Raw genomic sequence first — 15,497 nt, 5'->3', positions numbered from 1 at the left:
TACAAAGTGTAGAAATAGCCAGTCCTTTTACAGCCTAAGCTGCAAGTACAGTCTTGCAGGATTAAACAAATGAAACCTAAAGACAAACCTTCTGCTCCTGCAGAGCTTTTCAAATAGATCCAGTGTCTGAGTGTAGTTAGACACTAAAACCACTTTGTCATTGCTGGTGCTTTTGGTAACAGCAAGGATGTAATCCAAAACCAGCATCTTTCCTGGATAAAAAAGAAAGAAAGAAAAAGCTAGAGCAGAACTTCCCAAATTCCAGGCCTTGGAAGAACACTTGATAAGATGTTAAATACAGTCTCATGGTTGTGTGTGTTAGGCAGCATATCCGTACTGTCGAGTTCTACAGTACCTGAAAGCTGCGGCTCCACAGATTTGGTGCTGTAGCCAGCAGGGAACAAGTCCAGGGCTCCCATAAATCCTTCTTCCTCTTCCACACATTTATCATGGATAAGAGCAGGGTCTGGAGAATAAACAGAGCTCAGAGACTGTGGAATTCACAAAGGTGACCCCAAAAATCCCCACCAACACTGCAAAACCCAAAGCCATTATATGAATGAAACAACTCACGATTACAGAGCTTCTTCAAGGAGGTGATGGAAGAGAGAGATGACACACTGATTTTGCCCTCCTTCAGCTCCTCCACTGGCTTGGCTTGCTTCAGGAAGTTCTTGTACAGCTCAGCCTGCAGAGGTGTCAGTCTGAAACAGAACAAGAGCTCTGCAGTCTCAGCATAACCCAAATCAAAATCCATCCTGCTCCATCTATGCAGTGCATTCCTTTCAGCTCAATTATTTTAGGTACAGCACAGACAGCCTACAACAGCCTCCAAGGCTGTTGGTAGAACATTGCTATCTCAGCTCAGAGCTGGAAGAGAAGCTTGCAGAGATTCTGCATGGCCCAAGGCTCTGCTCTACACGTGCCCAGAGCACACCAGCTGGCTGGCAGAACCACCAGTTGCGGGTTGTCCATCCCAGCTTCAGGAAGAAAAGCAACAGATGACCCATGGCTACAACATCATTCCTAGAGGGAAGAAGTCACAAAAACTGAAGGGCTTTTTGCAACTTTTTAGCCCTTTCTGTTGCTCCCAGGCAGAGTGCATGCTTTTTTGGTACCTGCAGCAGACCACCTGTTCAATCTTCACTGGTAGGTATTTGGACAGGATGTCTGAAGTTCTTCGAATTAAACACCTGCAGGGAGGGAAATTAAGATCAGATGCTTGGATGACATCAAAACCTTGTCTTATCACTATTATTTCTCATGTGGTTAAAGTCCCTTTTATATCTCTGAAGGTCTGTGACAGTCCAACACATGGCAAAGGCCAGACACACACCATGCACATGAAGCCATGCTGCAGAGCCCAATGTAACCCACTGTCTTGGTGAGCCTTCTAAATGTAGTTCATGAGATTTGGAGGGATCAGGCATGATTTCACCTAACAGGGCTCAGTCACTTACAAGAGAAATTGTGCTCTCCCTCAGAGTACCAACACCATTCACAATTTGAGCTGAAACAGACAGCAGACAAGGACAGGAATTAACCACCACACGCTGTGGACATAACCCAAAGGACAAGCAGGCAGCTCCACACTTGGTAGCTATTCTCAGCCAAAATGGGCTCATTGCCTGGCCCAAGATTTCAGCAAAGTGCATACACTTTGGGGCTCTGGAAGTCTCCCATGGAGCAGTTCTACCATACTTTAGGAAAGGTGGGATGGACTAGAAAAAGTGCTGAACCAAGCAACCAGCATAAGAGGTGCAGAAACCCAGTTCTGCCAGGAAACATCAAAAATATGTTACAAAACCCATAGAAGAAAGACAGCAGGGATATATGACAGCCCTAAAATCTGTCAAAGGCTGGAAAATAAAGGAATAATCTGGTCTCCGAACCCATAAGCAGCAGGATGAAAAGTAATAGGCTTACACTGCAGTAAGGAAGATTTATGTTACACATTAAGAGCATTTTCTAACTGCAAAGACAGCAATGCCCTGGAAAAGGTGTCCTAGGAAATTGCAAGGTCTTCATTACTGGGTGGGGGTTAAGCAAGAGATGGTTTAGGTCTAAAACCTTCTACCTTAGGTCAGCAAAATGGATAAGATGCCTTCTCCAGGACCCTCCTAGCCTTATAACTATGATTCCACATGTCATCACCGTCCCATCTGCAATTCTTACCAAATTCAACAGATTCATCTGCTACCTGCATGCTTTATCTTCCCTATTTGTGTATCATGACCACTGCACAATAAAGGACAGAGACCTCAACAGAGCCAAGCACAAGCATTCCTGAACACACTTTTACACCCCTTTTCCATCAACTATAAAAATAAATAAATGCACCTCAAGAAGGAGTAAGTCCTTCTCCCAACCTTTCCTTTTTCTTAGGATTCTGCAAGCTGATCTGAGTCAAGGTCAGTCCTGTCTCTATAGAGAGACTATACTTGGTGTCAAGTTACATTTACCATGACAGTGAACTGCAGGATTGTATTTGTGACGGTTGCAAAAGATCATATTAAAAAACCCAAAACAAACACAAAACAAACTCACACACACAAAAAAGAAATCAGAAAAAGAACTGAAAACACCAGCAATGTTGAGAATTAAGTCTTTTCTAGCAAGAGTTCTTAGAGAGAGTCAAGCAATTGCCAGCAGATGCGGATAAATTGGTTGTATTCATGAAGAGAAAACAGGTTTAAACAAACACCAAAAATCAACCTAAAATAAATAAGCATTTTACATCACAGATGTGCTTCTTAGGGATCCAAAGTCCATCTCTGACACTAGTAGTCTATCTTACATACCTACAGAGCCAACACAACAAAGTGTAAGCTGGACTCTTTTGTGACTGGGGTGCTCAGCAGCAGAACCGAGTGACATTCCTTACACTCTCTTCAACTTAACATTTGGGCTGGATGGATCTCCAGACTGACCCAGGCTGCACTTGTAGTTATGTTAAAACAAATGAAAAAGGATTCCGCCTAATTATTCAGATCCCAGGAGAAAACAGAAACAGAAAGAGTCAAATCATGATTCAGTACCTTACTACACTTGCTTGAGGGTGACTGCAGATGACTGTGCCATGTCAAAGTGCCATTTTTTGCACTAAAGCTACATGCTGTGTAGATTTCTTAGGCAATAAACACTTGCACAATCACTTGCTGAATAGACGTAACTGGCAAGAGAACTCATTACAGCTACAACTGTAATTTGGAAAGATAGCAGGGCTTATGCAAAGGGTTTATGCAAAAGCTCTGCAAAGAGAAGAGGGATGAAGTTCACCTGTTCACAATACTGATGAGCTCTTTAAGCCTCTCTTCTCCTTTGTGTCGCTCAGCTTCACTTGCATCCGCATCTCTGCCTTTCAAGATGGGAAGTTCAAAATGTCTTTTGAATTCCTGTGCAGTTCCTGTACAAAACAGAAGTGAAAAGGTGACAACTAATACCAAATAACCTTTGATCAGTATCCCACAGCCCCAGGTACCACATCCCAAGCACAGAGCCCAGCACATAAAACAAACCCTCACCCCATCCACATGATTTGTTTTTCTTTCTAGCCAGGAAAGACTCAAACAAGGCAAATCAGTATAACAGAAAATCACTTTGTAGTCCAAGAGCAGTGCACAGCCAGAGGTCACACCATTTTAGTTACACTTGAGTCCAGTCAGACATGTACTGTTTTTGTTCACATTCCAGCTATACTTTTACTCCCAGATTTTGTCCTTGCAAACAACAGCACAGGCATTATGTGTGCCTGCTCCAAAATTACCTGTAATCAGTTGCTTATTACTGGTCACAGGCTGGAAGTGGGGAAAAGGACTGCTGTGTACATGCAGCTTTGCAGCAGCAGGTACAGTATTAACCTCATCTCAAAGAACGAAATGGAAGTACAGGGAGACTAATCTCACCCAAAGTACAGGTCAAGGGTGGCAGGTAAATCACACCAGCTCCCTCTAATAACTGCCCAAAATTGAAGCACATGGAAAAAGTAGACATGGAATTTCTACTACTCCATCCCATCCTTTCCTTGAGAAATCCTGGGGGCAGAACAGCTGAGCAGAAAAAGCTACAGCCCAAATGCTGCTTGCAAGACTAAGAACCTGATGAACTGTGTTTAACTAGAGTTGTGCATGCACTAGAATTAATGAGAAGCCTCTTGGACTGGATGTCCAACAACCTGAGACTACCACGGGTGACGAGTTACAGCAACAAAGAAATGATTTACAGATTGGTTTATTTTAATTCCTTGGCAGAAAGAAGACCACTCTTGACAAAGACAAGCTGTTCCACACTGGAAAGTAGTAGACCTACTCCCAGTGACGCAGGAGAGGATGCAAAGACAACTCTGCTTTTAAAATGAAAACAGAGCTTGCAGACCTAAGCAGAGCACAGGAGATAGAGACAGAAGACTTCAGTCTGCTACCAGTAGTTGTAGGTGTTTGATCCTGCAAACTCACATTAATCAGCAGCTCTCCTCCAGACTCTTTTCTATCTCAGATGAAATTAACCCCATAATCATAGGCCTCCTTTGCTTTAAAAGACAAGAGCAGTCTTGACTCCAGTGCTAGACATCACCCTCAACCTTCTCTCAGAGTATCTGAAACTGGGATGGCAGACTGCCAGAAACTGGGGCTTTTTTACTCTCCCACAAGATACACCATTCCACTTTGCATCAGTCACTTCAACCTCCTGTGCCAGATGGGGATGAGAGAGAGAGAGCAGGAAAAAGCTATGTCCCAGGCTGCCTCTCTGCCTCACTCATTGCAGAGAGCATGTTACATCAAACCCTCCTCTCCACAGAGCCTTTCTCCCACAAAGACATCATTCCTCGCTTAAATTTCTGAATTTGCTATAGCCTGGGAGTGTTGTGGGAAGTTCCATTATGAGCTGGACCTTCCTGTCCAGCAACTCCCGTGGTATCTCCAAAGGCTTATTGTCAGAGAAACTCCTAGTCTATGTGGACATTTTGACTGGCCATTATAGGTACTCAAAATTAGTCATGTAGTACTCAGGTTCATATATTCATTTTACCTGAATTGATTCCCCTTCCAAAATACCTGTTACACTGGCATACTTTAAATTACAATCTTCCTGAAACAGAGCTCTGATGAAAGAGAGCCTCTACAACAGGGGACCCTGATCTACACTTTCTGGTTACAAACTGAAAGAGAATTAAGTCTCATAGGATCATATGACTGTTTGGGTAGGAAGGGACCCTAAAGATCACCTAATTCCAAGCTCCCTGCCATGATCTTTCCTCTCACTAATGTACTGGTTGTTGCTTTTGCTGGCACTGGCAGCTGGGAGCGGCCTGGACAGCAACTTCCCCTCCCTCACATCTCTCACACATTCACCTCTTACCAAGGATGCCTGAATTGACGAAGTGCACCAGGCTGAAATACTCAAGCAGGTCGTTCTGAATGGGGGTGCCTGAGATCAGGACTCGTCGAGGTGTGTTTAAGCTGTTGAGAGCCTGGTATGTTTGGTTTTCAGAGTTCTTCAACCTATGGCCCTTTAAAAGAACACAAAAAAGGAATGAAGATGATAAATCCAGTGACCCTGTTGGGAATCAGCTTGGACAGCCTCATCAATACTGATACACTGTGTCTCCGACAAGGCATCTCACTTTTCCCATTCCTGGTTGTGGAGTAAGTGTTGTGCCACACTTTTTTCGAAGGCAAGAATCTGGTGGAAAACCTGAAGCCAAGTTTCCCATACCAGCAATATCCAAGCCATATCCAGGCAAGAAATTAAAATACCATGAAAATAAACACCACCATATGGTCTAAATGTAAGAACTGTTTCCTGTTGAAAGATAGGGATGTTTTCAGCTATCAGTGACAGGAACTACACTCTGGACCAGTAACATTGTTTCACCCAAGGTCAAGATCACAAGGCATTCAGGCCACCTATATTCAGAATTGCCAGACCTTTACATACTAATAAAAAGAGATTCTGCATCTCTTATAGGGCTAATCTGAATGCGGGCCCCATTCTCATGCCTGGGAAAAGTTACTTTATTAGCATTTGAATGCTATGCAGGACAAAGCACAAGTGATAAGATGCTTTTCACAAGTGCCAGACCACAGCAGAGATGAGTACTTACTGGGAACGTACAGAAGAGACAAGGCCAAGGATGTGCATTCCCATCCTCCCCAGCTGCTGGCCTCATCCCAGGAGCACTGAGAGGCGTGGGCAGTCAGGGACTCGGTAGATAAAAGATGTACTGGAGTTGCACTCGTCCTTTGCAAGCCTCTCACTGTTCTAGCCACTACAGATCCAAACCACTGGGTGGCACAGCTCTTTAACAAATCCCTTCTATCCCGCAGCACTGCACACCTCAACAGTCGCCTCAGCTTGATCGTTTCAAGGAGGCAGAGAACATTTGTTTCATTTTGTCCTTCAAAATGTCTCTGGCTCTCACTACCAATAACCACACATGGGCAACGATAAATGAAAAAACAACTCAATTTCGGCCACATGAAAGCAGAGCTTGACAACACAGGCTTGGCAAAGCTTGATCCAGCAGTCAGCGAGTTGGCAATCAAGCCAGCTCTGCCTCCTCTTGAACAAACAGCACAAGGTAATTCCTCACTCAGCTCTCCTACCTCTGCCCCAGGCACAACATTACAGAGAGGGAAAGAAGGTCCTGCCATGGGAGTGCCCTTCAGACTCCCCTACAAGCCCAGAATAAGATGGCCAGATAAAATGGCTGACAGCAGCCAACACTACACACAAGAGCAGGCTGAATCACAGAATTATTTAGGTTGGGAGAGACCTTAGGTGTCTCTAGTCCAACCTCTTGCTCTAAACAGAGCCGAGTGAAAAAAAATCACTGGGTTATGTTCTCATAAGGCCAAGCCAAACAGAAAGCACTTCTCTCTTTAGCAAAGACATACACAAACAGATGCAAAACCGGACAGTGAGCCAGGGCACTACCATCCCAACAGAGCCAGAGACAGGCAGTGGACCTCCTTCCTGCTACATATTTCACACTGAGGGGGCCCTAGTAGGTGCTCCCACCCTGCCAGGAACCTACAAAGTGGCCAGTTACCACTAACCGGATTTTCCTCATATCTTGGCTCATGACACCACGTCTTGTTCAGGCTCACCCAGTATAATTGACCTGGTTACTTAGAGCCTCTCAAACCCCAGAATGGCTGCTGTCCACAGCTAAGCCTCGTTTCCCCGGTCTCCTACCCACTTTTAAAAAAGCAGATCCAGATTCACCCAGATCTCATGAAAATACCAGGAACGGATTCTCCTTAAAGACGCCCCTGTACCTCGTCACATATGACCAGCCCAACACTGCCCTTCTGTAACACCTCAGCGTGGAGTCGGAAGGTCTCATAGGAGATGATCAGGATGGGTGAAGGCACTCGCAGGCCACGCTGGTTCATAAAGCCAACTGTAGTTGAAAGGGATAAAATGAATAAAAAGAAGGATAAGATAAACTAATAGAACAGGAATCAAATAGCAGAAACTTTTGCCTTAAGAAATCTAGGAAAACATGTCTGTTTCAACTACTGTGCAACATCCCTTCCACACATGTATACCCATCCTCCTTATCCCACAGCTGTCCCCAGTTCCATTCCTCTCCCACCTCTTTTCCTGCCTTCTGGCTGGAACAAAGTAGAGGCACTGGGACTGCCCTAATTTTAACACATGACTGGATTGGGATTATTCCCAAACATGCAAAAGCCTGATCTAAACATGTCAGTGGAGAGACTTTCATCAGTCTACAGAGCTCTACTGGCAGCTCAGAGACGTTCACATCAGCTGCTGTGAGCTTCTTCCAATGCAAGATTTCGACATAAATGAGCCAAACACAGAGTTTGCAAATACTTCTGTACCTAGTTTACGGTCAATCTCTTCTTTGGAGCCTCCATCAATGGCCAATGGCTGGATCCTGCCCCCCAGCCATTTCTCTACTTCATTGTACCAGTTTCTCACCAGGCTGGAGGGAGACACCACCATGGCTTTCTCGATTTCAGGTTTGCAGTCCGGACTTTGCCGGAGAAGTGTCCACATGAGTGTGATGCACTGCAGAGTTTTGCCCAGCCCCATTTCATCTGCCATGATGCAGCCATGACTCCCAGGGATCCGTCGGCTCATCACACAGTCCCAGAGGAATTTCACTCCCTGTCAAAAAAATCTTCTCTCAGAGCAGGATGGGAACATCAGCAGAACGACAACTTCATTACCACCATGCACAGGACTGATACTACAACAAACATCAAATCTGTGTAGCACACACAACCCTGGGGACGTGCAGTGCTCTAATGAGACAGAGGGAAATCACCTGAGACACAGATAAAATGCAGCCACATCTGGGTTGGAGCAACTTTACTGGTGCCTACATTTGCCTCATAACATGCATGAAATCTTACTACATTTTAACTGTACAATTATAACTAGCTTCCTGACATGAATTGCCATAAATTTCTACCCTTGACTGCATTAGATAGGCCCAGGCCATGAACTAACAAGCACTGATCATTTCAAAGAGGTTAATCATCTTTACACTACCCAATTAGGTAATTTTGAAAACACAGAATCATAGAGTGAGCAGAATTGTTTCTGGTGCCTGATTAATTCCCAGAATACATTGAGCAGCCCTCATCACTTCTGCCTAGAAGCACAATGACTCACCTGAGGGCTCAAGTTCCAAAGCAGATTTAGCATTAGAGAAGACACAGGGCTGAGGTTATAACCTACGTCACATGGTGGGAGAAGAGCTCAGCCCTGCATTAGGCTCTGACACATCACTTTGAGACAGATAAAAGGAGGGAAAAAAAAAAAAAGAGACAGTCTGCAAACTGTTCCTCTACCATGTGATGATAAGAGAGTCAGAGAAAACCAGGGCATTGTGCTGGGAACTACAAGCTCCCTGCATTGTGTCAACAGAGCAGGGAGTGAGGGACACAACCTAAACACACCTGCATGGATTCACTCCCCCTTGTACTCCACTCCTCAGGACTGGAAGATGGAGCACCTTCACTTGCATTTTCAAGTCCATTTCCTTCTTTCTTAGGCCCTTACCAACAGGTTAATGAAATGTATTTAAGCCAGTTTGAACAATTAACAAACACATTACTGACTACAAGAGTGCATTTGGCTGCAGAACCAGTTGGGTAACCTTCCAGCAACTAGGCAAAAAATCACAACACAGCTGGAGTGGAGCATCACCTGAATAAAGCAGCATAGGAATTTTAGCAGGCAGAGACTTACTAGTCAGACTAGAATGGAAACTGCTGTATCTGCCAAAAAACAGTGTGCCTAAGACACCAGTGTAACTTTGATTACTGACAAAACACCAGTGAGTAGTAGTTTACCCAAAACCAGAGCACCTCCAGCTATATAGCCAGAGATGAGCACTACATTGGGCCACAGGTTCAGTACCAGCTCTGAGATGTAAGTACAAGCTCTAAGAGCCATCTGAAGATCTCCCATGCAGGGACACATCCAGCTTGACCTGCTTAGGCTGCAAGATCAGGAATTACAGCTTCCATCTGTGCTGCCTTCAGGCTTAAATGATAATATACTTACTGCATCTGGGATGAACTTCAAACTGTCCAGATACCTCCATTAGATATTTGGAGATCTGTACTCACTGCTGTGATATTATGATACTGTGCATATTTACAACATAAAATATTCTTGGGCACTCTTCACATTCAAATTCCAAGTCTGTGTGGATCATGGATGGCTCACACCTACAAAGTGCAGCTTTGGAATAAAACACACTGCAGCAGGAACCGACTGCACAATGTGCTGGGAATCATGGTATCAGAAAGAAGTGCTTCAGTGTTTCCAGGCTCAGAGGCTGCAGATCCAATTAGTTCTACTGAGCAACAAAACATCGTAGTGGACAGCCTGCCCTGCCTGACTAAGATTGGGCTGTAACATAATTCATTGCAACTATATCCCACCACCTTCCACACTTAATCCCACTCAGCAGAGCTACATCTCCAGACTTCAAGGCAAGTAAAGGCAGGACTTTCAGCCCTGACTGTGCAAGATCCCATCTCCCTGCAGAATCTGGTCTTTTCCTAAGGTCACACAATCATTGGCCAATGTGCTTTCCTAGACCTGTGCATGATGGTCACAGAAACTCCAGTTTCCACTACCAGCTGACCTGATCTACAGCCCCACAGAGAACATTCCTGTGCATTAGGCACCATCGTGTTTGGTCTGGGAGTGCTCTGACCCTCCCAGCTCAGAGGCAAGAGAAGAGAAAGTTCTTACCCACAAGAAAGCAGTAAATTTCCACATTTTTAAGGACAAACAGGACTGTTGCAATACTATCAGCACATCCTCTTACTTAACGTGGGACAGAGAATACTGGCAGCATTCAGGTCTCTGAGAGGATAGTGAAAACAAGTTTCACTTTGCATTTGCAACTGATTAGAGTCTGTTAGACTGTCACGGACTGTTAGTTTGTGAGGTCTATGTAAACCTGTAACAATTTCAGCAGATAAACTGCAGCTTTCTGAGATGCACCAAATCCTCTAACCACACCCTCAGGTCCCGATGGAAAACTTACTTCTCTCTGATGGGGCCGTAACACACGGCTGAGGACAGGATCCACTACAACATGGACAGGTGCTTTGTCTCTGCAGAAGGCAGTCAAGGAAGAAGACAGTGTGATTAATGAACTCGGCACAGCGTATGTTTAGGTTTTGTTAAATCTCACTGCTATTCTGAGGACTCCCCAGAGGCACAAGAGAAGAGACTGCCAACAAGAAAGTTGGATTAATTTAGTTTTGAGAATGAAGTCACAGCTACACAGTCTAATACATCAGTGAAATCATGTATGTGGGCTGTGGTTAAAACAAGGGCAGAATGTGGTTCAGAAACACAGTTAAAAGTCATTATTTTTCTTGTTTTGATAACAATATTGTAACTGCATTACTGGAGAGAGAAACCCCCGCCTCTGTCCATGAAGATCTAGGTGACAGCCCTTTTAAGCAAAAGAGAAACTACTTCAAAATAAAAAACATTAGGCAGCTTCACATTTGACTGTCAGTCATCTCCCTTTGCTTGTCCTTAGATGATGATGTTTCCTGACTAATAACTAAGCCATAAGATTTTCTAAGCAGCTTCTCCATGAGTACATGCTCATTCCCTGCAACAGGTTGGAATTTTTGATACGTGGGAGATGAAACAGTCTGTGGAAGAACGCAAACAATCCAGCATGGGTACATTCCTTCTTTGATTGCTACCATACCTGAATCAGTTCAGAGGTAGAATACTTGGAAACCAAAATTCCCCTGATGTTCAGACCCCAGCTCAAACACGTTTGGGAGAAAAGCACATAAACCTACACTCAGAAGGAGGTCAGAGCTGGAGTATTTGTGCCAGGTGATGACTCACTTGTCTATTTTCAGCTGGTCATGGGCACTCAGCACCGGGGGCTCATACAGAACCAGAGCTCCTTCCTCAAACGGGTCATGGAGAGGACTCCTCACTCCTGCCCGCTTGATTCCTAGCGAACGCAAGCCCAGGGGCCCTGGAAGCAAACAAAGGCACAACTCAAAGAACATCATCTTCCTGAAAGAAAGCAGAGAGAGCCTTGCAGAAGTGTCTGATTACATTTAGGAACAGTGAATTAGTTGGGTGCTGGAGAGGAGATGCACACACAGCTGGCACAGGCAGCAAACCTAAGCAGGGCCATTGGCAGCACTCTGCCAGCACACAGCGGGAAGCTCTGCGGCAGGAACGAACAGAATGAAGGAACAGAGGCAAAGACGGAGCAGTGGCACTGCCTGCCCGGAGGTGGTTGTTCCAGTTTTTGAAAGCCAAGCAGGGTTCCAGAATGTATGCCTCAGCAGTGCAACAAATACATTCCCACATATATTGTATACTGGATCAAATCCTCTTTTGGGATCACCTAACCCAGACTCAGCCAGAGTTGTGTCTTTAATGCAAGGTCAGGAATTGATCTTTAAAAGTGATGAAGTTCTACAGTATCAAAGTTAACATCATAATGCCACTGCCTATTCTAGAGTTTTATTTTCTCTCTGCTGAGCAATAGTAGATATCTGGCTTTAGAGCCAATTTCTGTGAAAAGCAGAAACCAAGCACGAGTCCCTTTTCCTAGTATTATACTTCGATGTTACAGTTTTGGAACAGAGATGAACACAACAAGAACGTATACAGAAATCCCTTTACCCATCAAAACTTGGGCAACTGTGCTTCTAGGATTGATTTTGCTTGGAAAGAATTCAAACAGAGTCTATTTGCCCACTGCTTGCAAAAACAGCTCCTTGCAAAACAGGAGTGTATCACAAGCTGAGACAACAGCACACACACACACCAAGAAACGAGCACATGAAACAGCCACATTTCCCAATTAAGAGAGGAAGATAACAGCCACAGTAAGCAGTCTTCCCAGTTAGGAGATCTGTTTCAGCCTCCAGACAAATCTGCTTTTCCACAAGCTAACTTTGACAAACTCTTTTGGGGCTTGTCATTTCATAGTCAGTGTCTGCTTAGAGACATGTTTTTATAACTAAACTTTGAGTGAAACTGGTCAATTTGCATTCGAGTTTTTCAGCTGGAGGGTGAAGAGGAAGCAGAAGACACGAACGTGCCCATTTGTTTCTGAGATCTTGTGTTTCACTGATTCAAACCAGCTGAGGCATTGAACTTCAAAACGGCCTTGTTTTGAAGATCACCTTGAGGCTCAACACACCAAGCCAAGTAGAAAGAAAACTGGCACATACTATCTTCTTCACCTCAGCCTTCTGTCTGTTGGTATCATTCTTTCAGTGGTAAACCTTCATGGCTTGGAATTCATCTCATTTTTGTATTTGTGATAGGGTGTAAAATCTCCTGGCACCACATCAAATACAGAGCAGTAAGACTACAAAATCCCATTCTGAAATGTAGGATTATCCAAACTAAACACTAGGAAGAAATATGAAGACTTTGCTAATATGCCAGTATTTTCCTTTCAAAATTAAGTCAGGATTTCTGGAACATATGCATCAGTGCAAAAAATAACAATAATCCCCGCAGATATATTTGACAGGCCTAGGCATCATCTGTTTTACCCGAGTCAGCCAACACAGACAGTCCTTAAACCTCCTCATCTTACCTTTGTAATTTGGAATGGGGACTTTGAAGGGCTTGGACAAAATGCTGCGGATGAAAGCCTCCTAGGAATTCAAAAAGAAAACACGTTTAAGAAGTCTCAAATCAGAGACTGCTCAAGAAGGCAAGTCCAGGACATTTTTTGAGACCTCAATTCAATTCTGCCAAGTGCTCAGAGTCTCTCTATTTAATCTATTCAAGCCTCAGCTCCAACTATTTTCAAGAATATCCAAAAGGAAGAAAGTAATAAATCAGCACAATTCCTTCCACCAACTCTGCTTTTCAAAACTATTTTCCTTTGGGCTTTCTAATGCATGAAATTGATTTTTTCAGAACTCCCATCTTCCTAAATCCACTGGCTTTATACACTTCTTTAAAAGTTATAGCTTCCCCCTGCCTTGGTAATTCAGTCAGGCAACTCATTTCCTGTAAAGAAGCTGGGTTACCATTGCAGGAACATCCATGCTGGATCAACAAGCACCCACCCAGTCCAAGATGTGGTCTTCAGCAGTGGAAGCCCAGGGACAACTAAGCAAGCAGATAGCACTGGACCCACCTGTGTGGAAAGCTATGCATGTCCCTGGGCATTGCCACAGAATCATCAAGGTTGGAAAATACCTCTGAGGTCATCGAGTCCAACTGTCCTTCACCTGTGCCCCACACAACTCTCTCATTCAGGATTTCCACTACAGAAGGTTCCTCACACCTCCTTCAACATTAAATGGTTGGAGCAAGCAAAAGGCCTCTCCTAAAGACTGTGTGTGTGTGTGGTATTTCCATAACACCTCTGATGAAAGTCATGAAAGCACTTGGACTTCCTTGAGGAATGAGCTCCATACTCACACCACCTGCTGTGGTGTGCCAGCTGCAACCCCCACTTACTTACATGCTGACTGCTGTCCAGGCAGTGAGGTCTGTTGGTCAGTTGAGCCAACGGTTTCCGGAAAGGTGACCTGTAACATTCTCCACTCTCTGTCTCACTGACAGGCTTCTGCCTCTTCCGAGTCTGCAAAACAGAGCCACGACAAAACCACTCAGGGGCATCTGCTGAGACCAGAAGAAAGATGCACTGCTGTCACACTTGGTAAGCACCTAACCACGCAGACAATCAAGCTGAGCAGCTCTGAGCAGACAGAACCACCACTCCCCCCCACTGCCCAAGGACTGAGCCAGCAACACCACCAAGGTCACTGTGCCCTGAAGTTTAATGTACATGAAGCTTAAAATAGTCTCCTAATTAAGTAAATAACTACCACTTGCTAACCTGTAAAATCTTGTCCGTGCTAAGATTTGTCCTGTCCCCCCAGAAAAGCAGAATTAAGAAGAAGAAGGGTCAACGGCATGGAACAAACTATATCAAAATCCCCAGAGGCTCCTGTGGCAGCTGTTGTTATGCAGGTGAAAGGCCTCACGCTGAAACCTATGTTTCAAACATTTAGAAAGGCATGAAAATAACTAAGTCAATGATCTGTTTCATGATTTAACACAGTCCTCTTCAGCCTGAGGCATGGCTCCAACCACCTGCTGGCATAGAATGGGTTTGACACAGAAAACACTAGGTGAGACTCTGACTTGTGTGGCACAGAAAGAACACCACATTTTAACATTCTATTTTGTCTTAAAGGTTGACCTGTTCCTAGTCATGCAGTTACCCACCCTTCCACAAAGCACCGGGAAGCTTTCCCGGGGATAAGTATCTTCATAATCACGAAGCATCATCTGTACACAATCACAGAACTGTAGGGGTTGAAATGGACCTTACAGATCATCTAGTCCCTACCCTCTGCCATGGGCAGGGACACCTCTCACTAGACCAGGCTGGTCAAGGTCTCACCCAGCCTGGCTCTGAACATTGCCAGGGTTGGGGCATCCACTACCTCCCCGGGCAAACATGCCAGTGTCTCACCAACTTCACAGGAAAAACTTCTTCCGAATATCTAAACTAAATTTCCCCTCTTTCAATCTGTACCCATTGCTCCTGGTCCCGTCACTGCAGCTTCTAACAGAGTCCTTTTCCAACTTCCCTGGAGCCCCTTCAGACACTGGAAGGTCCTATGAGGTCCCTACACAACCTTCTCCTCCTCTCCAGGCTGGACAGCCCCAACTTCCTCAGCCTGTCCTCATAGGGGAGATGCTAGGGCAGATGCTCCAACCCTCTTATATCAGCTTCTTGGCCTCCTCTAGACTTGCTCCAACAGTTCCATGTCCTTACATTGAAGTCCTTCTACCAACCACATGCCCAGACACAAAGTGAAAACAGCGCAAACCCGGGGCCTGATCCCCAGAGATAACAACCTCCGATCTGGCACCAGGGAGTGACCTGGTGACTTGGCCCCGCAGCCCCCTGCGCGCGGCTGGGGAGGCTGCGGCGCCGCTCGGGACCCCCCACTCACCGTCGGGGG

General features: G+C 45.0%; 1 protein-coding gene across 1 annotated transcript in view; it reads right to left on the bottom strand.

Annotated features, from left to right (window-relative positions):
• RAD54L (RAD54-like (S. cerevisiae)) overlaps positions 1-14,101 on the bottom strand; it is a gene marked incomplete at its 5' end in the record, with an annotated part of 17,796 nt that extends 3,695 nt beyond the window's left edge. The window contains 12 exons of the mRNA XM_009075529.1: positions 89-212; positions 356-466; positions 574-704; positions 1,119-1,193; positions 3,280-3,406; positions 5,359-5,509; positions 7,281-7,405; positions 7,851-8,139; positions 10,544-10,613; positions 11,374-11,509; positions 13,100-13,160; positions 13,982-14,101. Coding sequence (XP_009073777.1) covers positions 89-212; positions 356-466; positions 574-704; positions 1,119-1,193; positions 3,280-3,406; positions 5,359-5,509; positions 7,281-7,405; positions 7,851-8,139; positions 10,544-10,613; positions 11,374-11,509; positions 13,100-13,160; positions 13,982-14,101 — 1,520 coding nt within the window. The remainder of the gene's footprint in view (positions 1-88; positions 213-355; positions 467-573; positions 705-1,118; positions 1,194-3,279; positions 3,407-5,358; positions 5,510-7,280; positions 7,406-7,850; positions 8,140-10,543; positions 10,614-11,373; positions 11,510-13,099; positions 13,161-13,981) is intronic.
• Between the last annotated feature and the right edge of the window lie 1,396 nt (positions 14,102-15,497).

This window comes from Acanthisitta chloris, unplaced genomic scaffold (genome assembly GCF_000695815.1).
Source record: "Acanthisitta chloris isolate BGI_N310 unplaced genomic scaffold, ASM69581v1 scaffold40835, whole genome shotgun sequence".
Lineage (NCBI taxonomy): Eukaryota > Metazoa > Chordata > Aves > Passeriformes > Acanthisittidae > Acanthisitta > Acanthisitta chloris.
Note: the sequence above shows the minus strand (reverse complement) of the source record. Positions and strands in the feature narration are given on the sequence as shown.